The sequence below is a fragment of the Drosophila suzukii genome, chromosome 2L (assembly GCF_043229965.1).
Source record: "Drosophila suzukii chromosome 2L, CBGP_Dsuzu_IsoJpt1.0, whole genome shotgun sequence".
Classification (NCBI taxonomy): Eukaryota; Metazoa; Arthropoda; class Insecta; order Diptera; family Drosophilidae; genus Drosophila; species Drosophila suzukii.
In genome coordinates, this window is record NC_092080.1 from 10,115,962 (window position 1) to 10,141,821 (window position 25,860).

The window sequence follows — 25,860 nt, forward strand, 5'->3', positions numbered from 1 at the left end:
CTATTTATATGCCTTCTGGCATTATGCCTCACTACAGTTTAATTGGAATCTAATGGCCTTTCGTCACTTGCATTTCGAGTGGAGACCATAAAGTAATTTCGATTGCCAACGAAATAATCATGCGAAAAGAAGGAATCGTAATACAATTCCAGTAGTTTTTTCATATTCATCTGTGTCATATAAAGCTTGTGCGCTTGCTGTTCGATAAAAAGTTTATGGGGGCCATAGGTACTGAGAAATTAAGATTTTCTTAGATCTTGTCCGCCCACGAACACACAGCGATAGCACTTATCAGTTATCGAGACTCGTCATCGAACACTTGGCACACTTAGCAAATCGCATATCTGATCGATAATGGTCATTTAATTAGTTGTCGAAAGAGCAAAATAATTTAAATGCTAGCTAGAAAAAGGACCCTACAAATTAGATATACGTAGTACGTAGTACGTAGGGTAGCTTTGAGTAGTTTAAGGGGAGCCGGTTTGGGGTAGGGATCTGAGATAGGGGTATATGGGATCGACACATTTCGGGCATTGCTCAGGTTGATTCTTCTGAGACTCAGCATTAACTTTTATATATTTGATAGCATCGAGCGCCATAAATTTGGAGACAAATATCCGAAATACTTGTGACAGCTTTTATTTAGGCGGAATACCCTTTCCAAATGAAGCTTGAAGCAAACTTGGGAAGATACACTAAGCTTAAAAAAAATTGTCTCCTAAAAAAGTATACTTAATGAATGACTTTCATACTTCCCTTTCAATAATATTAAACATATATTTTTACTTGGCGACATTGTAGATAATTTATTTTAGGAAATGGATTGTCAAAAATTAAACTGTACTATCCTGGAAATATAAATATTTTTATTATATAATAGTAACTTTAGATCATTTAATATTCGACTTGACCAGATTAAGTTGGCCCTCTGTCATTCTTCTTTCAATTTTCTTTTTTTTTGGCAAAAAGAACGCCACAATAAAGATAAACTCTAACATGCTTTATACATCATTAAACATTCCTGCACAGTCGTCGCTCTTTTTATTGGCTGCTCTGGAGCTGCGGCCTTCCATTCACCCCTTTTAGCCCCTCTTAACCTACACCTCTGCCTCCCACATCCCCCACTTACCCCTCTTGACCCTCGAGGATCCATTTTGGGGAGATCTTGAGAGGTTGAGGTGGTTTGGGTTTTGGCGCAAGCTCTTTTTCAGGTGATTTATACATGACAGGGCGGGTTTGGTGCTTTGGGGCTCTCGTCCCCTTTTATTTCCCCCTGTTACTTATCGTTAAAGTGGCGTGCCAAAGCTACACGAGACCCGATAAATGTCACTGATATTTAATTAAGTCTGGTCGACCAGAAGTCCAAAGCAGGCTGTTGGGGAGGGAGGTCACATAAATGGTATATCTGACTTGCATACCAAAATTCATTAGGGTGGCTCATCAGGATTTTATATCTAATTTAATTACGTTACCGAAAGAAAATAGGTATTCCATTCCTTGGTTCTGACTAAGATCAAAATGTTTTTGAAGAATATTTTCTAATTTTTTAATCCTCTCCATCGAGCCACCCTAATATACTCAAATATTTATAAGACTATTCCGGTCATCCAAATCAATCGTAAATGCTTGAAACCGAAACTGAAACAAAGACAAAACTTTTAATTTTATTGTGCCCAATAGCCCCACCACCCGACTCGATTTCACCCGTTCCACATTCCAAGTCCGCTGACTCAGATCAGCCGTAAAACCGACTAATTTATAAGCCTATATACCCAAAGTAAGGACAGGGGTATTGGGATCGGAAAAAAAGTATCTCAAGAATCTCCGCTACCGCTGCACGCGCCATAAATATGTGTTAAGTATGCCTTATATCGAAAACTTGTGTTCATAACAATTTAATTTTGCTTTTGTTTCCACCAGCCAAAGAACAACAATGACAAGAAAACGAGGCTACAAGAAATCGGGCAGCGGAACCAAAAACCGAAAGAAAAAAGTTAAGATTGTCGCGTGTCCAAGACAAGACGACGACAGCATCGCCAAATCCTCCAATATTCCGAGCTCGAAGGGAAGTGGATCGCTGCGGTTCGGGATCGGATCTCCAGCGACAACAAGACGACAGAGTCGTGCTAATGGGAATAGTATGTAAACGGATGTTTTAATGTCCAAAAAGTAAACTGCGAAAATACACCAACAGCAACAACTTAAAAATCGTTCGGTTTTCAACTCGGAGAAAAAAATGCGAAAACCCAAAAAAAAAAACACAACGTATCGATCGGTCGAAGTGAGTGTACATTATAAACACCTACGAGAATTCTTCGCTGGCCGATACACAAGTTTTCGAAGCCCCCAGAGTTAAAAACGCGTACAAATTGCTTTAGGAAAGTGGTGACAAGCTCCTCGATCGCCAACATCATCGAGTAAACAAAAAAAGTTCAAATTGTGATACAAAGTGAATGGATGAATGAATATTGAAAGCGGGGAGGGTCGTTTGATACTGGTTAGATTTATATAAGGCAATTTCAATTGTCTATAAATCAAAGAAATTAATTGGTACAAAATAGGTAAAATTTCTAACTTCTTTTAGTTTAATAGGTAATAATAATATTGACCATATAATTTTTCTTGCCTAAACATTTCGTGAAAAATCTTTATACCACACAAACGAAGGGTATTTTAAAATTCCACATCCTTCCAACAGGGGCAGCAAAATGTCGTCCTACAAATTAACAAAAATTCCAAAAATGTTTGACCGTCTGCAAGAAAACTCCTCCTTCACTTTTGGCTTGAATGTTTCGTGCCACATTGATCCAATCATTTTGGGGATGCTATCAACAATACATTATACGCACTATCTCCCTCCCTCGGTATTCTGCATTCCATTTGATATGAAGCATAGGAGAATTTATAATGACCTACAGTAACTAATGGATTTGCCTTTGGCCTCAAAAAGATTGAGCCATATTTATACTTCAATAAAGAATTTTTTCCTTTTTTTTTTAATATTAAAAAAATTTTCCTGTTACCATTTTGTAATTTATAAAGTTTTGGTTTCCATTGGTGACTAAAGGTGACTAAAATGTCTTTTTAATGGCACAAAACCCGCGCGATCTTCATCGATAATATCGCCTGTGAGGGGAAAAAAGGAACAGGGAGAAAATAAAGCCAGCCAAGGAACCCGGTCAAGCTCGATCGGACCAATCGACTAAAACTGGACAGGGAAGTGAGCCCAACACCCGTCTCTTTCCTTGGGCGTAGTCCTGTCTCTTTCGTTTCGTCTGGAGCCCGCGCCCATTCATGTCATCAAGCGTGGTAAAACATGCAACGTGCCATTAGCCTGGGCGATGGGACACAACACAGTCGAGGAATCGAGGGAACCCAGCCAAAACCCAGCTGAAACCCAACTGAACGGCCGGCAAAATCGAATTCCTTGTTAGATGCATTCCGACAAGTTGTTTCCTGACACCTCGCCAGCAAAATACACTCATAAGCAGTCGGCAGTCTAGGTGTTGGCTGCGATTTTACGACTGCGTAGAGGGATCCAGCGATCCAGCCATCCAACGATACAACCATCCAGCGAAAGCTTGACAAGAGTTTATGAAACGAGCCACAGTCGTCGCCCGTTTTTATATGGGCCGTAAGTTGACAGGCCACTGGCGATCCGGCAACTGGACACGGCTTAAGATACAGTACTACTTGACTAACTCGTACTATGAGCCGTTTATTTATTAAACCTTTAAATTATTGTATTATATGCACAGAGGTGCAATGCTAGTTTGCTTATTTATACTATAAACCGTTTAACTGAATAAACAAAATTGAGTGAATAATTTTTTAAGCAATTGTATCAGGATAAATTTTAGTATCAGAAGAATTTATCTAGAAAAAAGGAGTATATTTTTAAAAATATACTAACTGAAGTATCAGACCTAGAAGTATGACTGTACTCAATGGATCGGAGGTTCAGTGGCTCAGTGGTTCGGTGGTTCGGTGGTTCTCCATCGGGTCCGGTTGGTGAATCATTATCCTCTACACCACTCTTGCGGTTGCCCCGCCGCTGAGTTTGAATTAATTATGAAACTTAAGCGAAGTCGCTGCCGCTTGCAATTTATTTTAATCGCACATTGCTAGGCGCATTTATAATCGATTAGGTTGGCAATAGTTGACCCCCCACAGGAGTGGTGGTGAAATGTGTGTCAATGGCTATCGTAAAATGTGTTAGTTTTATGCTAATGCGCCGGGTTTTATTCATTTAGTTATTCGTCTGGAGTCGTCGCCGGTAGATCGCATTTTAATTGCGGTCTTTTCCCGCTTATTAATCCCAAACCAAATGCTATCCCATCTATAACAATCCCTCCCGCGTGGCTACTGATTTAAGTTGGGCTGGTTCTGCTTAATTAGCCATTGATTTGTTTGCTTCCCGACTTAAATATGTAAATTAAAATCGGGCTACATGACTAATAGGCCTAAATGAATCGCATCAGCTGCCGGTTTTTTATCAATATGAAATGGGACTATCGGACTATATTAACTAATCTTTGGAACTCATCGGGACTATAACTCAAAATTAGGGAAAATGGCTTGGACAGGGAATATGGTTCGAAAAAAAATTAATATTCATTTAGAATCTACCATAGCAGATCTTATATTTACATAAAACAAATCAAACCTCAGGTCTAAATAATAAAGTTCACCTTGTGAATAAAGTTCACACAGTTGTTTCTCCCCTACCCCCAAATCAAACATAACTTTGATCTAATTAATAATAGAGCAGACCCAAAGATATAGCACTTGCCACCGCGCAAAGTAAGGATGGGATCGGATCGGGGTTTTTGGATGTGTACAAGAGCGTATAAGTAGGAAGCCCATCCAGACGCAGACACATTTAATCTTAATCATAACTTTGTTGTGAACACTGTGTGGCACTGAAATCTCCCAGGCAAAATTCCCAGAAATCAATCAGACAGCGACTGGAAGTTTCGGTAGCATAGCCAACGGTCCCCAGCCCCAAAATAAAACCCATGGGCAGTCATAAGTTGTCTCAGTTGTTCTTTTTGGGTTTTGAGGGGCGCTGCCTGCTGAATAAACGCATAAATCTGAAAGCCACAAATTGTAACATTGGCTGTAATAAATGCCGCGATCCGCCCACCATTTGCTCATGGGTTAAGGCAGCAGCAGAAGCAGCCACGCTAATCGAGAACGAGGGTTAAGTTCAGGAGAACGGGGAACGAGGGGAACTTGGGACAGACATTTTGGAATTTTCGACAGTTTTTTAGCCCTGAGCCTTTGAAAATTCACACGGGCCTAAACACAAAATAAACAAAATGTTGTGGTCGCAACGGCAGCACCGCAACAGCAGTCAGGATCAGCCTCTCGGGGCATCTTGCTGTGGGGATACCGAGCTCATAAGCAAACCCAATGCCAGGTTCAGATCCCGAGCCATATTGTCTTAATGCGCCGTGCCCTGTTGCCGCCCCCTTCGTGTTGCCTTTGGATCCGTAACCCGTAACCCCCAACCCCAGTACACCAACGCCCAACCGTTGCCCCAATTAGTCCGATCTGCTTCTGATACGCGCGCCGAAAACGTCGAAATCATCGAATGACCCAGGGCCAAAGGGTTCGGCCTAGAGATGGTACGAAAACATGGGAACCCACATACCTAAAATATCAAGTCTTAGGAACGGTTTCTCAAACGATTTTTAAAAAATAAATTCATTTTAGGGAATTTAAATTAGAATCCTATTTTTTAACTAAATTACAAAATCCTCTTTTAAAAAAAAATTTAATTTTTATAAAGATAAGGAACCATCAAACCTGTAAGTAAATAAATGCTGGGAGCTCGAAAAAATGTATTATGCAAATAATTTTCTTATGCAAGTTTTGAAAACATTTTTCTGGGATGCCCTTATGCAGGGTTTTCTTTTAGATAAGTCTCAACCGAAGTGACCCCTCACGCACTCATCTCGAATCCAAGTGAAGACGAGCATAGTCTCTCACTCTCTCTTCCCCCGCTACATATATTTCTCGACCTTTTGACAATTTAATAATAGGTTTTTGGTGAGTTGCACTCGCTGACCAAATGACGGACTACAATGTGGCCCGGTCCATATCCACGGATTGTGGCCACTCCGATGTGTGTGCGCCCACCACATTTCGTAGAAATCCGTGGCGCGACCTCTGGTCCACCGACCATCCCCCTATCCCCTGCCCCTTTCATCTTCCATCTGGAAACCCTACCTATATGGCATGGTAGCTCCCTTTCGTTTTCGATGGGCGTTAAAATTGGGCTGATCACGTTCCTGCACGCCGTTCACTTAGGTAGCCGTTTATATCTGCGTGTAATCCGAGTTCCAAATCCCAAGATTAACACGGAAAGAAATATTAATAAAATTGATCAGAATTTCGGTTTTTTTTAAATATAAAAATTCATTTTAAACCAGATATGTCTAATAACAGAATGATGTTTTGATTTAACAAGCTTGTGGAGATTTAGTCCTCCGAAATGTACATAAACCTGATAAATTGTAAATTTAATAAAAGTATCAAAATTATCAATATTCAATGTTCAAAATTCTAAAAATACATTCTCATTAATTGGCAATAGTTATTATAGCAACTAGTACCTAAAGGAGGTCATTATGATAACTTTTTTTAATTATTACTAATTGACAAATAACACTACTGTTTAAGAATTTAAATGATAAATATAATCGCAACTTGTATTTGTTTAGTAATATTCCTCTCTGTAACATTTTCAGATCTTGCTGCATCATCCAAAGCGTCGGCGTTAGACTTTCTCAGTTCTCTGTTTTTGGGCCTGGTTTAACCATGGGTTATGCGGACTTTTGTGCCAATAGACCGACTGACTGAATGATTCCGTCTATGGCTTTTGATTTTGATAAACGCTGCTAAATTGTGGCAAATTAAATTATTAAACAACATTTTTTTCCGTTGCCTTTTTGGCGTCTGGGTTTGGTTTTGGTTTTGTTTTCGTTTTTGGCTCCGTTTGATTTGGGGACGCTGCAAATTGTTGCAAATTATTTTTGGCCTTGTCTAAGTTTGGCTATATGGCTATATGGGACGTGATCGGAGTTGTGGGCCGTTCATACGGCCATTTTCAGTTAGTTGGATCGATTTAAGCCGCAATTTGAGCCACTTTGATGTGTGGTCGAAAGGGAAGCGGAGTGGGGACTAACATGTCATTAAATAAATAGTGGGGGAGGTTTACAGTAATGGATCAAGTCAGAGATTTGGTTCACAGCGTTCTTAGCAAATTCTTTGAAACCGTCAATAATTGCTTTAAATTTAATATATAAATTTGGTTTAATTTTTATTTAAAAACATTTTTATTATTCTACTACACGGAAAAGACCTTTTGACTCACGAAAACTTAGCCAATAAACTTGCCCATCATGACACATCCAACTTTGGACATAATCGCGATTACTTTAGCAATTACCCGTCTTCGGTTCACTTTCCCCAGTATTCTTATGAAATGCCTTTGACTAATGATTCAGTTGACCATAAAACAAAAACCTTCGGAAACCAGTTCCGTGATGTATTAAACTTTGTCGGCTGCTTATCCACATGAGATCCCCCTCTTCTGGGTTAAGGCCTGACAAATTTGCTGACAAATTCAAGGCAGCAACAGCCACAAAACTGCCAGCCATCAATCAAACCATTAAAAAGAATGCACCGCAAAATGAGTCAAGTCAACGCCACCTACAAAAATCCGCTGTCTGACAAAGGAGGGTCCCCAAAAAATCAGAGAGGGTTCAGAATTGGGGTGTTTACACAAAGATAAATATTGGATCAATCTTATAATATGTTATCTTACCAATTATTGGTAAGTATAACAAATTATTAATTTTAGGAGATAGATAGAATTATTGAAGTCTAACATTTTGATAAAAAAAAAAATTCTTTGTAAAGACCATTGAGATTTTATATATATTTAAAAGAGTATATGATATAATATATTCTTATTTGTATGGCCAATTTAATCTTTACTTTTTCTCTGTGCAGGAAACATTCCCCCAAAAGAGACTGGCGAAATTATCAGCAAACATGTTGATTGTTATTGATCAGCGCTGTTGATTAAAACGACGGGATCCCGAGTTGCCTTTTTATTCTCGATTTCAGAGAGGTTCGGGATCGGTATGGGACATCGGATATTTCTGGCCTGGGTGGCCGTCAAAGCGACACTATGTCGCCTGTCAAAATTCTTAATCAAATACGCGGCGGAATGTCATCATTATGCATAAAAGTAGCCTCCTTGAAGACTCAGCTTCTCCTTTCTGAAGACTGCCGCTTTTGCGCAGGCATTTACAATTACACGGGAGGCGGTTGGCGGGATAAAAGGGGCTCCTGGTGCCACCTTTTCTAGGCCCCTTTACCACTTGACAGACGGCCAACAACATTTGCGCCACATTTACTTCACACGTTGCCGTCGTCTCAAGCCAAAAGTCTCTCCCTTTCGCTGTCAGTGACATTTTAATCGCATTTGCTGAAACTCACTGAACAATTCGCCTCTTGAGGGGGTTAGCTCATAAAATAGTAGAACTTATACATACTCTAAAAAAGTCAGAGGTTATAGATATAGCAATAACCAGTATTTTTACAGCTCATTTAATAGGACACGCATCATTTAGTAACGTTCAATACGTGTCCGAGATTCGATAGATAGTCTTTAGATTTAGTATTAACAACTTAATAATAACATTATAACTTTAAGTAATGAAAACAAGCAGCTAAAGCTAAAAGCTAATTGCTTATTTACTTTCCTATTCAATATAGGCATAGATATATTTGATGCGAACTAACCTGATCATATTGATTCATTCAATGAAACTCCATAGTTTTAATACCCATTTTCATACTCATAATATTCTCTATAGGAACTGCAACTTCCAGCTGCAGGCTTCTTCTACGACTGTCATTAAAATAGAGGATCGCAAACGCGCGCGACTCGCACACGCATTTTACGAGTCAGCGGCAATCCGCAAGATCTGCCTCCCATTCCATCCTCAGGTCTTTTTTTTGCTCACCCAGGTGTATTTCTTGGCCCACTGTGACAAAGTGTACACCTAAAGAAATAAGCTACAAACATGAGTTGGGCATTTACTTTAAATAGTATTTAATAGTTTCTATCTAATTTGTTATTATCAAAATACTCTTTACAGTTTAAGTAAATAAAATTGTTTTGACCTCTGCTTTATCATCAGGATTACGACTATCTTACCAACCAAAGCTTTATAAATTTAAATATGATCCTTTGGGAATATTTATTAATTCGTTTTAATCCACATCCAATTCAATACTACAATAATACAAAAAAAAACTTTAAAATAATTACTTTAAGTACAACATTTTCTCAGTGCCGCCAGGGCCTCCGCATAAAGTTGAGAAGCCCGATTCCGATTCCGATTCCGATCCTGAGACTGAGCCTGAGCCTGATGATAGCTTACTTAGTGACTGCGACTCCGTGTGTGTGTAATGTATGAAGCGGATTTTTGCTCGCCGCGTCGCCTTATTTAGGAGATCGTGATAAAAGTTGGAAGTCGCGTTGATTTATGTCAACGCATGGTCTCCGGCTCTCCGGCCGAAGAATCCCTCACCTCGACCGAAGAAAAGAGGAGAATGCTCCGATCTCATTGAATTTAAGTGCCAAATTAGGAGCAATATTGAAGCACAATTGCCGGAGACTCGGTTCTTTGGGGCCCTCTCAGTTCTGGGATCTTGGGATCTCCCTTAGATTGTCAACCGAACTGAAGTGAGCTGTCACGTTTGCGGTCTGCTTATGTCAGCTTCAGCTGCAACCGGCTGCAGTCCCTCAGATTTCTCAGTCCCGCCTTTAAGCCCTTTAAAATGTGTTGTTATGATCGGGTGGCGGCGATAAGTTTTGCCTTCAGATGGGAATGAAGTTGGAGCCGATCCAAGTCTTTCCCAGTCGCCAAGTTGAAGCTGCAATCGCAATCTGGCAGCCTTGCCACAGACTCTAAAGTTACGCGGCATTGGGTTTTAGGTTTTAACTTTCGATGCAAATCATTTTACGTGTTGGCGACATTAAGCGCGAAATGACCCCGTTATCCCACTTGTCATCATCACTTCATAAATTAATGCTAACCGAGGAGGTAGCCAAGAGACCAAAAGGCCAGGAGACCAGGAAACCTGGAGACACCGGAGACCAGGCAGTGGGTTTTTAACTTATTTTCAGGACTACAATGGTGTGCGAGGGGGTCTAGAAAAAACAGAAGTTGTGCACCCAGAAAAATATTGAATACAACTAAGTATGTGTCATTACAAAGACTTTAAAATATAAGCTAACATTTAAAATTAGTTGAAACCTTTAAAATTGTTACAAGGACTTTTTTAAATACTTGCTACATTCATTTAACTATTTTGGTGAGATAGGTGACATTTCCAAGGGCTGAATATCACCTAAAAAATTTATAAAATATTTATATACGTATATATATTAACATTTCAAGTCGCACCAAATACTTAGTTCTATTCATTGGGTGCGAATCTCCCCTCCTGCCGTCCCCCTCGCAATTGGCCTCAAATTTGTGCAGACAAATTGGTGCCTCGGTGCCTGGGTGCCTTGGACTTGGCCAAAAGAAACCAAGCCAAATCCAAGTCCAATCTCAGCTTTAACTCCACTGAGACACTGGGTCTGGGACTGCGTCTTTTGGGCGTGTGTGCTCCGCATTGCGATTACGATCACTTTTAGATCCAATATATCAGGGGCGCGCTGACGTCGTACATTGGACGACAATTGATATAAGTTGTGGTGAAAAGTTTAGTGGCATTCAACGATTGCTTTGCTAGATTAAAAGCGACAGGCAGCCAAAGTTGGAACTGCGACTGGGTAGTGAACATGGTTTGGGGCTGGAGATCTGGTCCTGGTCCTGAACCTCGACCGGGATCTGAAGTCTTGGCCGGCCACAAATCTTTTCGGCTTCGCCACAATCACAATGCCGGGCAAGACAAACCAAAAGCAACTGAAAAAATGCGGAACAAAAATAAATAAATAAAGGAAAATAAGTTAAGAAGCAGGCAGACAAGTCAGCAGACAAATAGCCGCGAGTTTGTACGTGCCGCTTTTGGAATCCGTTCAGTTATTATACATATATACGTTTTTATATATATGTAGATGCGTACTTCTGAGGGTGTAGATTGTTTATATAGAGTGCCTTGCTCTCTGCACTTTATGGTAGTTGGGATCTTTTAATTGCACATACAGCAGCCGCCACAGGAGCGGCCGCCCGTTAGCCGTAAAAAGCTGAATTATGCGATCCTACGTGATGACAACCTGGTGAGGCATTCCAATACGTCGCACTGATGCTATCGGATCGGGGGCTACGACTCTCGGGTGTACGTATATATGGCCAGACCCACTGTCACTTATTACGTGCAAATTAGTGGTCCTTAAAGATCGAAGATGGGATCCCCTTCGAATTTAGGAACCATAAAGAAAATATCAAATTTTAAACCCATCCCTTGTCTTTAAAGAATATAATTTATATTCTAAAAATACGTATTTTGAAGTTATTTCTTTAAAATTGTTAAAGAACATTAAGCTTACTCTTCTATATTTATATTATACATATCACATATAATATATCATATATATCTTTTAAAACAGGTTTAATAGCAGTTATACCACGCTCATGTAGAGTATTTCAAGTGTTTATCACCAAATGACATCTAATGAGTTAGACACCGTCTCTTAACGGGTCCCAAAGTCTGAATCTGAATGCCGAAAGGTCTGATGAGTTGGAATCTGCTGCTGAGGTTGCTTCCCAGTTGCCCAGATGTATCTGCTGCCGACTCGTCGCACCTCCGAGATCAGTTTTTATCAGTTGGAGGAGGCTAAAAACTGGAACCTGTTGCCAAATATCTCGCTTAGATGAGACTGCGTGAGATAAATCTGCCAGACTTGAATAGAAATTTGAATGAGTCAGTGGGATGAGAAAAAAGTTTTTAAATTTTTTTGGTGGCCACTCAACGGTTATGAAGAGTGGTGAATCAGGCCATAAAAGAAATCTGCATTTGCACTTAAAAAAAACCCAAGTTGTCACACTTTGAGAGACGGAAATGATTATTGCGCTACCGAGGTGTTGAATCAGTTTTGGGCCTGGCCAAAAAGATGACCGAAATCGATAGGGATGATTTAAAACTTAAATGATCATTATTATAATTAATAGTTATTTATTAAATTGAATAAGAATAAGAAAAGGGTTCATAAAATAAATATGGGCTAGAAAAAAAAATTGGGAATATTTGGAATACATAATTTGCCGACTACAACAATATATGGTAAAATGCCCTATACATTTGCATCTTAATCTTTGGAGGTATGATTCGATGACGCTTTTCTAAGGCATTTATATAATTTATTCAGTTGACTGCGAGTGGGTGGGCAGTGGCTCGCCCCTGACCATTTGCGATATGTGTCGTATCGAAAAGGATCGGTTTGGCTTAGTTCAGTTTTGACTGGGTCTCGGACCTTAACCAATGTGCGGCCAAAAAATCAGCGGGTGACGGCGCACACAGCGGGCCTCCGTTTGGGCCTCCTTTTTGGCCCGGATTTGACTCTGAATGTGACTCCGATACCACCGATACTGACTCCTTTCCGATGCCATTTCGGAGTCCAACTGCGTGGCCGTCGTCCTTTTGGCCGGGAAGGTGGAAACAGTTTAGGTTAATGCCATAAGCAGCAGCAGGAAGCGGCGGATGCAGCAGCCTCTCCAGCGGTTAGCTGGAAAACCACACGTGCCTCGGAAGGCGACCACATGCCGCTCCACAGCGGAGGTCAAAATAATAGAAGTGCCACCGAGAAATGCGAGACCAATCCCAGTGCATGCCAATTGCGAAAAATCGGTCTTGCTTACCCTCTTCTCTGGGAAATTCTGGGAATATGTGTCGGAAGTAGTTGTAGAGTTCACTAAACCTTGGTAAGTTGTGCAAACAAAATTATCAAAGCTGATATATATTATTATTAAGGCCTTTAATAGTAAAATTATAAATGGCAACTTCGAATTTCTAAATTGCTTTTTAGTAGCTAAATAAAGTAACAACTAACAACAATAAGAGCCACCTATTTTATTACTTGTTCAAAAAATGTAGAAATGGTATAAGTTAAATTTGGTAACTTAATCAAAATTATGGCAATTTAATAATATATTTATTAGTTGAGTTTTATTTTAAAGATTTGCGTAACATATTTTTAAACCTTCTATTATAGGTTGGGACGACCTGTAAATCGGAAAACTCCTTTTTTTCGACACAATGTTATCAGAAGACATCATTTTTTCGGTGACCAAATTTTGAGGGTAGAATTTATGAATTAAAGCTAAGAACAAGGGCGCTTGTAAGGGAAGAAGGCATTAAAACAGTTTTTTAGTAATAGTTTTACTTTGGTCAAAGTACTAAAAAAAAATCAAGTTATGGACTTACCTAAATTGTCACTAAAAGCAACCAAAGTATGTAAAAAGTTTAAGGGAGAGTTTTATTGATTTTTTATATTACATTATATATCAAAGTGGGAAGAAAACAAGTGTTCCAACCAACAGCCCCCTTCCCTACTTTTTAACAACACCAGGACAACGTTCAAGTCAGCACTTCAGCTACATTTTTCGATCGCCCGGTGGCCCTCCCTATTATTCTGACCACTTTTGTACCTGCCGCGATAACCACAGGCCACATTTCGGCCACAGGCCCAATATCTATATGTCTATATGTCCTGGCCCACACTCACCACAGTAGCTGTTCCAGCATTCGTTTCGCATTTGGAAACGCTTTCATTATGTGCAACTCGCCGTGGGTTTGGTATCTTTTTCTCCCTTTTCTGGGATCCTGCCGCGTAGTGCTAACATTTAAATTTGTGGAAAATCGAACCTGAAATCGGAGTGAGGACTCCCTCCGCGGGGCAAATGTTATGGCTTATCAAAACATAGTCAATATTTAATTAACACGAACGCAGCGGGCCGAAGGGACCTGAAAATTTCGAATTTCGAACTTGGGAAATGATTTATGATCGCATGTGAAATTATATATGCCCCTCTCTTTTACCCGACGGTATTTACGTATTTACCAATTGTGCGAGCCGACAAAGGAGCAGTTGGTCTTAATAGTTTGCTTAATTGTCGGTAAATAGTTAACCTAAATGCTAGGCAAACGTTGCGATGAATTGATTATCGTATCCCTCACAGGTACAGTGGGTTCTCGCAAAGGGGAGATACGGGCCACACATCGGAGGTGAGAAGTTGCCTGAGCACACAGTGCGTACACCCACGTGCTGCAGATAAGAGTTCGATCAGTTGGAAAATTTGGGGTTTTTTCAAAAAGTTTTTTATTCCTAGTGTTGAAAAGTAAATTGATTTCCATATTTATTTTTAAGCATTAACAAATATAATCATCTTGCAGATGAACATGTTAAGCCTTTAAACTGATTTCCTAACCGTTTCCTTCTATCAAAACAAATCAAATATTTTTAAATATTAAATACATTCTCCTTTTAACTATTCACTGCTTAACTATAAGGTCAATTCAATTGCCTCATTAAATCACTATACGTTTTCATGTTCCTAACTGCCTTAATAGCAAGCAAACAAGTTCTGAGTTTAATAACTCATAAGTAAAGGTGAAATACATAGAAATATCTCTTCCATAGAATTACGCTTTAAACTGTCAAGTAACTGATGTTTTGTGTAATTAGAAATTACACTTAGTTAACACAATCACTTAAGCCCCTAACTGCATAATGAACATGCGATTCAAAAGCTTTGGAGAAACATTTACTCAGTTATTCAGGCTTTGTGAAGGGAAAACTGAATTTTTACTTAAATTTTATTGATATAGACATCACTTGGCTAATTAAAATGCACCTTAAAGCAATTTGTAATTCTCTTGTGCAAGACCTTCCTGTCCCCCAAAGAAAAACGCATTTATTGTTGGGTTTTTTTGATTTCTTTTAATTGTATAAATATGTTTATTTAATTACTTATTGTTTCGCCGTTTAAATTAGGTATATTTATAAATTGCTGTTATCGTTTTAGCTGCTTTATTCGAGGAAAATAAAACAGTAAATGTCCAGAGGGAGGATGGCATTATTAATTAAATCATTTTTTATTATAAATAGCGGAAAAACATTTACAATCTTATTGCCGGGCACTTAAAAGAAGGAAACAAAAACAAAAAACATTTTTTTCATTATTTTTCGTTGATTTTACGCATAATTTTTCGCTTTTCTTTCTATTTATTTAAAATTTAAACTTAAACAAAACAATCGCATATCGTAAATATTTATTTAATAATTGTTTTTATTATTATTATTAATTATTATTAATTTTATGTAATACATTTTCAACGTGTTTTTCTTTCGATTTTAAAATACAAATTCTTATGATGTATGTGGTTGGGTGTTTGTTTTTTGATTTCTTGCATTTTTAATAATATTATTAAATTGTAATTAATTTGTATTATTCATAAAATATAGCGAGAGTGGTTGTATGTGTGTAAATCTTTAATATTTTTAAGGCAAGATAATTGCAGCTGATTGTTGTCGCATGTTGCTGTTGTAGGTTGTTGCACGTTGCATGCTGCTGTTGTGTTGCTCTGTGTGTGGCTGTTGTTGTCTGCATTTTGAAAAGCACAAAAAGCTTTGGCTTAATTGCACTTTCGCTGGCAACACGGGCAACACACTTGAGGATGTCAGCAGCAACATGTTGCTGTTGTGTTGCATGTGTTGCTGTTAGGTTTTTTAGTGAATTCTGCTGGGACTTCCGATGATTTTTCTCTTGTTGGGTGTGGATGGGTTATGTGATGGTTTTGTTTTTACGTCTCCTAGATGTTGCATGTTGCTGTTGGCTAGACGTTTCTCAGAATTTAATGTAACAGTTGCAAGTATAAGTTTTCAAGATGTTATATATGTTATATGTTATTGCAGCTATTGCTGTTGTTTTCTTCAGTTTTTGTACCTTCAAGAGCTGCATTTTATTATCTACTGCATTTTAGGATGTTGCAAGCTCTCAACTATTAGATGTTGCAAGTTGCTGGTTGCTGGTTGCTGGTTGCTATGTTGGTGCTCCTCTATCACTTTCCGAAGCAGCCACGCCCACAAGTGTCCATGTGTAGATTTCTGGAAATATTATTGATAATATGCGGCTGCTGTTGCAATGTTCGCTGGAACTGTTGCAACTGCTGCAACTGTTGCTGTTGTGCTGCGCCTGCGCAACATTTGTATACTTTGTTTTTGTCTGCTGTTGATGGGGGCGTGGCAAGTGCATTGTATAGAACAGATAACCGAATAAATTGAAAACCAACACCTGAACTTAGCATTCCATTCACTATAATTGCTTGTCGTGGCTGTAGATTGCATCTAGTAGCTTAAGCAATATTGCAGTTGCTGCTGTTGCAGGTATGTATACATATATATATATTTAAAGAGTGGTGCATGAAGAAGTAGGCGGGGTGTGTTGCAGTTGCCTCATCAGATCCCATTCATTCATTCATTATGTGTGTGTAAGATATAGCTGTGATATTGCGTGCTGTTGTTGGTGCTGCGGTGCTTAGATATCGGTTTTACTTTATATATTGCTCTGTGTGTGGTTTTTATATATATTTATATATATCTTTATATGGTATTTTAGCTTATCGCCAAACACACTGACTACATCTACAAATAGAAGAGAGAGAAACAGAAAAATAGAGAATAATTCGTGATGTAGCAAAAAAAATTACAATAATATATAGTAATATTAACAAAGCGTTGCTGACTGCCCAAAAAAATTATTTCGGCTCTTTTATGGTTGGTTAGATGTTTATGTATGTATATGAGAGTGTGCTGATAATGTGATTAAGCTTTTTGTTCAATCAAAAAGAGCTTTTGATTCGGAAAATTCGATGGTTATCTCGAATATTTCATATAAGTCTGTGAAACGTATGGTACTTATAGATACCAAAAATTCCCTTTCATATTTATTATTTTATTTTATTAAGGCTTTTCAATATATTATAGATTATTGATTGGTCAAATATTTACTTAATTAAAGATTGCTCGAAATCAATACAATTGTTAAAGTTATTGAAAGCTAAACTAGGGTGTAATGTCAGACTGTTTGCCATGTATCTACAGTTTTACATTGTTAATTGCGTGAATAAATAATTCAAAAATATTTTGTTCTGGTTGTGTTTTACATATAATTATCTATAAGAACTTACTGAATTGTACATTAAAATTCATTTATTCCAGGGGACTCAAAGTTTCCCTAGTTATTTATATTTATTTCTATACCTACATTAATGAGTTCAACTTTAAAATATCTATACAAAGGGGATTTTTCATGGAATTTTAATTTTTAAAGTAAAATGTTCCCTATCACCGTAAGTTTCCATACTTTTTCTTAAGGTGAATTTAGAAAAAATATATGTTTATTTCCCATAACCAACACCATAAAAGAATAACCTAATTTTGATAGTTTCTTATAGCTCAATCCATGCATTGTATTCTTGGATATTTACATATTTACACCCACAAGTTTTTCATATTTGTCTTAAACGATTTGAGCCATGTTTAAATATATTGATTTAATATGATTTTCATCAGAACTGTTAATGTAAGAAGTTGTAAGCAAATTGAGGTTTTATTATATTTATAAGAATTCTCAAGTGAGAATATATTTTTACTTGTCTTCAGCAAATATAATAATGCCTGTAAAAGGTATATCTGATGACTTAGGTGCACTTCAAAAAGTAATTTAGGAATTAACAAGGAATAAAGTATTTAATAGAATCGTTTTGGAATTAAAATATGTCATAAATCTGCATAAAAATCATATGAAATCCGTTTTAAGAGGGGAAAAGTTTTCTGTGCGGTTGACATGGGGAATATCGATGATGGGACTTGGGGACTTATGAACAGTACGGGATGGAGGATATGGCTTACCTGTGCTGGCGCAGGTTGTCCCGCTGCTTAAAGTACTTGCCGCACACCTCGCACGAATAGGTGATCTCGGGGGACTTGTGGGTGCGCTCGTGGATCATCAGGTTGTACGGCTTGGTGAATCGCCGCTGGCAGTACTTGCAAATGAACTCGCACTTCGGACGCATCTTGCGGCGGAAATCGGACCGGCAGTCATCGTTGTCGATTCGCATTACAGCAAACATTTTGACAGGCGATATGTGTACTTCTGCTCGGCGGTTGAGTGTTTGAGTGCTTAAGTGGGGTGCTCCAAGTGCGGCGGTTGAATATCGCTCGGGGCTCTCAAAACTGTGTACTCCCGCTCTCGGCAAATGGGGATTTCTATAGGGTTCACTCCCGCTTTTCAGCCCTCTCTCTATGGCGCTCAGTTTGGCTCTTCAGAAGGGGGATTTTCCACTCAATGGGGTTTATTTTCTCGACACCTCTAATCGCTATCTACCCAGATAACACCGCGTTTAATTGCTGCCTTTTTGGCTGATTGGTCGGTGAAAAGCGGCAACGTCGCTTCCTCTTCCTCCTGCCGGCTTTATCTTTTTGGCCCGTATATCGCTGCTCTGTGATTTCACCTCTCCACCCCTTTTTTTTCACGGTTTTTCACGGGTGACCAGTAGGTGGTGTTGCGTTTCGGTGGGCGTTATTTATTTTTTTCCTCTCCGCCGACTTTTAGGTTTGGCTTTTAGTTTATGGCGCACTTTAAGGCAAACACCTAAAACAGAGGGAGACGCAAAGTTTAAATAAAGTTAGCAACGCCTGCGACAACTTTTATGGGTCAATAAATTTCAAGCAGAATATATATATATATAAATGTCCCCAACTTATATCCAAACAGCTGCGGTCAAATGAATAGCAAGTAAAATTTAAGATTTCGATAAACTGCGCATTACATTTCAGAGATTAAAATATATAAATTTGAAGTTCTAATTAAAAAAAAAATATAATAAATCCAGAAAGTTAGGAATTGCTTAAGAAGAATTGCTTTAGTAACACTTTAGCGAGATACACTGGTTTTAGCTTCTGTAGATCAACCGTTTAACTAATTTATGGTTAAGCCCAGGTGTCATTATTTTGACCACAACAGTATGCATATGTGCGGCAACCACAATATGTCAAGATCACGCAACATGAAATCGGCAATGACTCATTAAAGGCAACCAAATCCGCACCTCGGACGCGGTGTTGACATTTACAAATCACCAAGACGTCCAGACAACTGTTTTTCACAGTTGCTAACCTTCAGCGGGCTTTATAATAATTTGTCTCCAGCGACACCAAGGATTGTTCACCGTTGTCTCTGGATATATACATCTAAATATATACATTTTCTTTCAAACCTATAGCGAAGTTCATTGACAGAAGAGGTCTGTACCTAACTTCCGCAAACACAACTATTCAATTACTTGATTTTGAACATTATAGCTATTAGCAATAGCTTTCTTTAAATTTCACCAAGAAACTACCAAATGATCACTATAAAATGACACAAATATCTTGGAAACCAATAAGCTAAAAAGCTGGAGCATCAATAAAAACCTTTTTGGAAGAAGTTTTTATAACAGAGTGACCCCCATACCAAATTTAATAAAGGTATTTCCATAAATACCCAAGTTCCCATGGTCGGTTTTGCATTTCTAAATTAACTGAGTCATCTCGCAGACGAGCCAATTCCTTTTGAAAACTCCCCCGCCGCGTTATGACCAAGTACAGTTGCCAAAATCTCCCTGTTTTTGGCCACTTCATTAAGGTGGCGCTGTAACAAGTTTATTTTTAATTGGCGCCTTGCGTAGCCGATACAAATTTATGCCCATCGATGCGTTTTACCCTTCTCACCCGCGCGGTAGTTAACAACTGTTATTTTTTATGTAATTTTATTTTTGTCATTTCGGCGCCGCTGGATTTCTGGATTTTTTTCTCCTGGCCTTTTCGTTTCGGGATATATATTTCCCAGATTTAGTGGCCTTTTTGTTTCGCTCGGGGTATACGGGAATTTTTCTGCGCGAAACAAAAGCCAGCGCTGACTGGTAGCGACAAGCGTCTCGGCAAGACCCGATTTCGATATTTATTTATATGTTATGGTGCTTTCAGCTCGCAGCTGGAACACTTTTGGGAATGGGAATGGGATTGGGATTGGGACTTGGGACTGGGATTTGGATTCAGATGCGGAATGGGAATGGAAATGGAAACGGTTAGGGTTTGGGGATCGGCGATCGGGGAGCTAACGTTGACAACAAAAGGCAAACGTCACAGCGGGTGCTGCACCGGCCGCAGACGGTACGTAGTTATTGTCATTATAACATTAATGCCCACTAAACATATTCAAATTATAACACTGAGTCTGGCTTGAGTCCTGCACTCGGAGAAAATGGTTCTTGATTTCAATTCAAGTTTTGGTTAAAAATTATAATGCACATTTATAAGTTAAAGCAATCAATGGTTTTAAATTACAAGTATTACCGATAAACGTATGCTAACTTCTAGTATTGAAAAGATTATCGGTTTTGTTTTACTTTTGTAAAGAACATTACATCTTAGTCATCTTCTGAATTACTGCAAACTATAACCTCTTTATATTAAAATTCGATCTAATGTTATTAAACCCTTTACTCTTATCTCCTAACTCCTAATTTTGATACCCTTTTTTTCCCCAGTGGGTGAGCTGCAGAGGTTTGGGTCGCTGATCGCATTGGTCATGTCTGGCTGGAGACTGAGGCTCGGCTCAGATCGGCTCAAAAGCCTGGCCAAAAGAGGGACTCCTCCAATGTTAATTTGTGTACACAATGTGGCGTCACATTGGCATTTTAACGCCGTTAATCATGCGACACAGGGCGCCTGCATAAGGCCATCCATTCGATATGGATTCTTTTGGGTCCGGGTTTCTCCGCACCGATCGGTCTCGCATTTGGCTATGCCTTGCTTTGGATTTGGACTCGGATTTGGATTTGTACGTGGATTTTTATTTGCATTTACTTTGTCTCTGGGAGCGTGGGCCTAAGTGGAGCAGCATTAGCCACGGGTTCCTCTCCGGGGTTAAGCACTCTATTTGGCCATTTGCTGGATCCCTCGAACGACGATGGAATTGTCTGCAGAGTTGGGATGACGGAGGGAAAACCCTTGAGAGCGGTGAAATTCGAGCTGACAATTGAGTGAGCCCATCAATTTGGAAGGTTAAGTGAGTTGGGGAATTTAAATAATAAAGGTTTCCAATGGCAGAAGGACTATCCTATTGCGTGATAAGTTTGGGTTCTTGTAAAGTATTTATTGTAAAATGTCATTAAGAAATAATCCAATATATACAGATGACTTAGCAACAGAATAATACTAAAATTTACCAGGGATAACCGGTCAAAGTCAGTCTCATTACCCTAACTCAGTGTTACATACATTTCGATACGTTTAAAAGACCGAATCTCACGATCAACTAAGCAGATCATTCTAATCCGTTGAAAATCCAAGCAAAACAATCATCAAAATCATGCCAAAAACCAAGCGGGCGTTCCTTGGCAGCTTGTTTGATCCGGGATTCCAAACGATCTCCAACTGTTAGTATTTGGCAACTGCGAATAGCAATCCGCTTAAGCGGAAAACGAACACCCACAGAAACGGAGGGAAAACTGCCCAAATATTGTATAATAAACTGTTGTCCAACGCAAAGATAATCCCATTAATCCGCACTGAAAATAATTAGTGTTGTACACACACACTTTTTGGACGGCCAGGTTGAGATATGGAGATCTGAAGAGATCTTTCGCACAGCGTGATCCTGACTCTGGACTTTGGGTTTCCGTGTGAAGGGCATGCGAAAGGCGTTAATGCTGCGTGAAATTAGATTTGCACCGATGGCAAAGAGAAATAAAATGGCAAACTGCAAACAGAGGGTGAGATTATATATGGAAAGAGATCTCTGGCGATGCCAACATAAGAAGTGCAGAGTAAGTGCGTCGGTCACTTCCACGAATACGAGCCTCGAGAGTTACAGTTTAACACCCCGAGATAAACGTGTAGCGGTATGGGCGATAACAGGCTCAAAAACTGGGTCCAAAAAAGGGCTCAAAGCAGTGACACACACGTCGAAGGACGTGGGATATGGTCAAAAGCGATTACCACACTTCTTTCACCTCTCATCTCTGACCATCCCTTTATTTTTTTTTTTAGGAGGCGGACAGTGAGTTGGCAAGGTGCCATTAAAAATTACAACCGAAAAGTGAAAAAAAAAGAAAAAAACCGAAGCGAGAATAAATGACAATAAAAGGACATAAGGCTGGCAAGACAAAGGCACCGAAGTCCATTTGATACGAATCTAATTGTGCTAATGGCGCAGAATTCCCCAGAAAAACACCCACACACACACGAGGTCCTGTCCTGACAACAGAACCAATAAGTCGGTGGAAACAATTAACATATGTGGCAGTGCCACTTCAACGTTAACAAAGGATGGTAACCCCAAACACAAACACACCACAAGATACAAAGATACAATGACGGAAAGGTATGAGGGATCTCCTTTAGATCCATCGCAAATCGGATGGGAATTTCGGGGCGAAAGAAAGTCGATTTTGGCCGCTTCTCACCTTCAGCCGTAAAGATATGACAGTTGCTCAAAAGTCGGCGCAGATTAGCTGCCAGCTGAGCCCATTTACCGTACTCGCTTAACTAATTAGACTCTAATTGATGAAGCGCAGCGGGAGGTCCAGACGAGGTCAAAGATCAGACAGACGGAAAAGAAATGGTCGCGAGAAAGCGGTAAAAATACCAGAATTCTTCAATGCAAACAGCAAGAAACCAGAACCAAGAAGTACATAAATTATTTAAATCTATTTGCTAACAGTTCCTAAGTTGGAAAACACAACGATTCTAAAGTTTTCTTCAGGAACAAATTCTTTAAAAAGTCACTGTTAATGTTATACAGTTTACTAACTTGAACATATATTTTATATATTATTTCTTAGTGTCAGGAGTTTTTCAGAAAAAAAACACCTACTACTTAGTAATGAGAAATAGAAACAGATCAAAAATACCCACGAATAGTTCCTTTTTCTACATGAGTCATGAAAGTTTTAGCAAAAGTGTTGGCCTCTTGATAAACCCTTTTGTATTTCAAAATACCAGGCTGTCACAAAACTTTTTTAACATCTGTTAGTAGTTTGAGCCGTACTCACTGGTATTTCATAATCGAATCAAAGAAGCACAACTTCATGACTCATAGCTTAAAAACTTGTGCCAAAACGGCTGATGATGATCTGTCGGACATTCTTGGCGATGATTCGCTGGGTTTTGTGCGTCTTGCGATCAACCTTCGACAAACTTTTGTCCAATCTTAAAGAAGTTTCTTCATGCTGACTCATCAACTTTGTGAGCTTCCATTCGTTCGATTTCTACAAATGCCGACGGCTTTATGAGTTTCTAGAGGATCTTTCAGTATCTTCATTATATCATGAAAAAATCAGTGGAATCTAAGCTTAAGTTGGTAAAAAATGGATTTTATCAAGTATATATATTATCAGAAATGGAAAGAATTCTCTTTAGTAAAATAATCGATAGAAATCTTCTTATATTTTGTTTCTTGTATATTTTATTGAACTTTAAAGCCTTTTCAGAGAAAATTTAAATAGTTAGGGGTTCAAAACTCATGTTTAAATTTAAATTCGAAAAATGCCTTTTTCCTTAAAGTTTACCGTGAGTAGTATGGTATGGTTAAATATGGAATAGGAAAGTGTTTGTTTTTTTGAATATTAAACTATTAAAGCTGTTAAAGTATTAACCCATTTTGAAAATTGATGTCAAGATTTGTGTACATGATTTTACAATCCAATGGAATCTTATTTGGAAGATTTACTATTAATATAAATCACCTGATTTGGGAATTTGTGTCATGACTTTCGGGTAAAAACTTTTTACAATCCAATAGGGAAATGTTCAAACTTGGTGTCCGCCATTTTGGCAAATGGCGACACTTTCTCACGCACACAGAGGCCGAAAAAGCTCCGTTGGCCACACGCACGCCATGTTAGACGCATCGCCCTCTCTCCCTCTGGCGCACTATGTCCCAAACAGAGAGGCCCGGGCAGAAAGAGAGGGCGATACACGCACCCGTGTTACGTGTGGGGTTTTTACTTCTTCTTCTTTGCTCAGTTTTCAGTTGTCCAATGAAAGCGGCGTAAAACTGGTAGCGAAACAAGTGTGGAAGGGGGAAGAACGACGAGCAGAAGAACACGAAGAACGCCATTGAAGAGAGAGGCGGAAGAAAGACTTACCCAATGGGATGCACCGGAGTTACGCGTTCTTCGGGCTTTGAAATGTGGCGTTAAACCGATTTCCTTAGCTGTTTTCCCGAGCGATTTTCGAATGTCCGTTGGTAAGATAGATCGATTTGTATCTCTTTTGAAGGTACTCGCGAAGGAACTGATACTGATATTGTTACTGATACTGATGAGAGGGAACTCTATATACGCACGCTCGAGCGGCACAAAGTTGAATGAATGAATGCTACTAATAACTGAAAGAAATAGTAGTCGCCTCTGCTGCCGTCCTCTGTCGGCGTCGCTGCCGGCGTCGCTGCTGGCAAGTTGAGGAAGCGAGATCATCGCTCTGTCCCTGTCTCTTACTCAATTCGGTGGCACTGTGTGTGTGTGAGTGTGTGTGTAAGTGTGTGAGTCATCCGAAGAGAAACGAAGCAAAACGAAGACCAGTAGCCGAAGCTACTGCTCATGCGCAGCGCTCGCTAGCCGTCTCTTTTGCTCGCCCTAAGTTCTTATGCGTAAGTACAGTAGCTGGCAAACAGAAGCCACAAAATGGCGTCGCTTCTAACGGAAGCCAAACGAAAAAGCCACAAAATGGCGTCACCACTTACCTATTGCAAAAGCCCGAAATGAAATTCCCTTTGCTATTTGGCAAGGCAAAGCACAAATAATATGCGATTTCTGTTTGGTAGCACTGTGTTGGGTAATATTATTAATAAAATATATTTCACTTCCGAACGCTTCTGTGCGCGAGAGTCAACTGCAAAGTTACGATCGAAAACTTCAGCTTGATGGGTTGAACTTTTTGTGTTTTTCCTTTTTTTTCGTTACCCTCTTTTTTAACAGCCCTCTCTCGGTTGGCCATCTCTTTCTGGCGCACTGCCTTTGGCCGAGTGCGAACGAGTTTTGAGTGTTTCAGCTGATTGGTCAGAGGAAAATGAGCTAAAGAGCGAGCTGATAAACTGAACGGGAGAGCAGAGTGGGCGAGCGAGCGAGAGAGAGAGCTACCTGAGTTGAGTGCTTTCGAAGGCGTTACCTGAGTTGACTGTTAATTAAGCTTAAGTAAACCAACATTTCAATTAAGCTTTGGCTGCTAATGAGTGCAAGATGTGTTGGTGAATACAAGTTTAATATAACTCCGATTTCTTGGCATTTTCTTGGACTCCCTCTCTTTCCATCTAGCTGCTGTTTAGTTAAAAAGTAACTTTCTTTCACCTATACCTGTGCATATTTTTATAGATGTGGGCGTGGCTTTAGGCGGCGCTCTGTCTGTCCCTCTCACTCGCGCACCCGCTCTCTCTTTCCCTCTCACCCTCTTTTTAACTGCTTTTTAACCCGTTTTGTGTGCGAGCGAGAGGCGTAATATAAAAACCAGTGGCAGAGCAGAGCAACTGTATTACGCAGCACTGGATTTTTTGTATATTTTTGTTATTTCTTTTTTTTGTGGAGCTCCATTTTGTTTTCAGGGCCTGGGAAACTTTTTCTTGCATTTCCTTTGGCTTTGCCGCCTCCGCCTTTGTTGTTCCCCTTCTTCTTGTGTGGCCTCTTTAGACCCCAAGAAAAATAAAACAGAAAAAACACCATATTAATGGTCTGTTTATCTTTTCTGCCCCACCATATCTGTTTATCTTTTACGATTTCTCA

General features: G+C 39.3%; 1 protein-coding gene and 1 long non-coding RNA gene across 4 annotated transcripts; one reads left to right on the top strand and one right to left on the bottom strand.

Annotated features, from left to right (window-relative positions):
* The first annotated feature begins 1,615 nt into the window (after nt 1-1,615).
* LOC139352451 (uncharacterized) lies at nt 1,616-2,208 on the top strand. Its single transcript, XR_011603649.1, has 2 exons — nt 1,616-1,859; nt 1,921-2,208. It is a non-coding gene; the product is annotated as an uncharacterized lncRNA (long non-coding RNA).
* Nucleotides 2,209-14,948: 12,740 nt separating this feature from the next.
* drm (odd-skipped family member drumstick) lies at nt 14,949-24,984 on the bottom strand. Of its 3 annotated transcripts, none has more exons than XM_017068806.4 (3): nt 24,828-24,984; nt 17,948-18,689; nt 14,949-16,141 (listed from the first exon to the last, which is right to left on the bottom strand). In XM_017068806.4, exons 2-3 carry the CDS (start codon nt 18,166-18,168, stop codon nt 16,096-16,098), a joined length of 267 nt encoding a protein of 88 aa, XP_016924295.1. In that variant the 5' UTR covers nt 18,169-18,689; nt 24,828-24,984; the 3' UTR covers nt 14,949-16,095. The 3 variants fall into 3 exon arrangements, with proteins under 3 accessions (XP_016924295.1, XP_016924288.1, XP_016924302.1); XM_017068799.4 differs by lacking the exon at nt 24,828-24,984 and adding an exon at nt 24,232-24,460; XM_017068813.4 differs by lacking the exon at nt 24,828-24,984 and adding an exon at nt 24,232-24,456 and having other exon boundaries at nt 14,949-16,678.
* Between the last annotated feature and the right edge of the window lie 876 nt (nt 24,985-25,860).

Coding starts and splice junctions, on each gene's coding strand:
- drm (XM_017068806.4), bottom strand. CDS start 18,168: ATGTTTGCTGTAATGCGAATCGACAACGATGACTGCCGGTCCGATTTC. Junction 16,142..17,947: donor GACAACCTGCGCCAGCACAG/GTAAGCCATATC, acceptor TAATATTTCCAG/AAATCTACACATGGACACTT.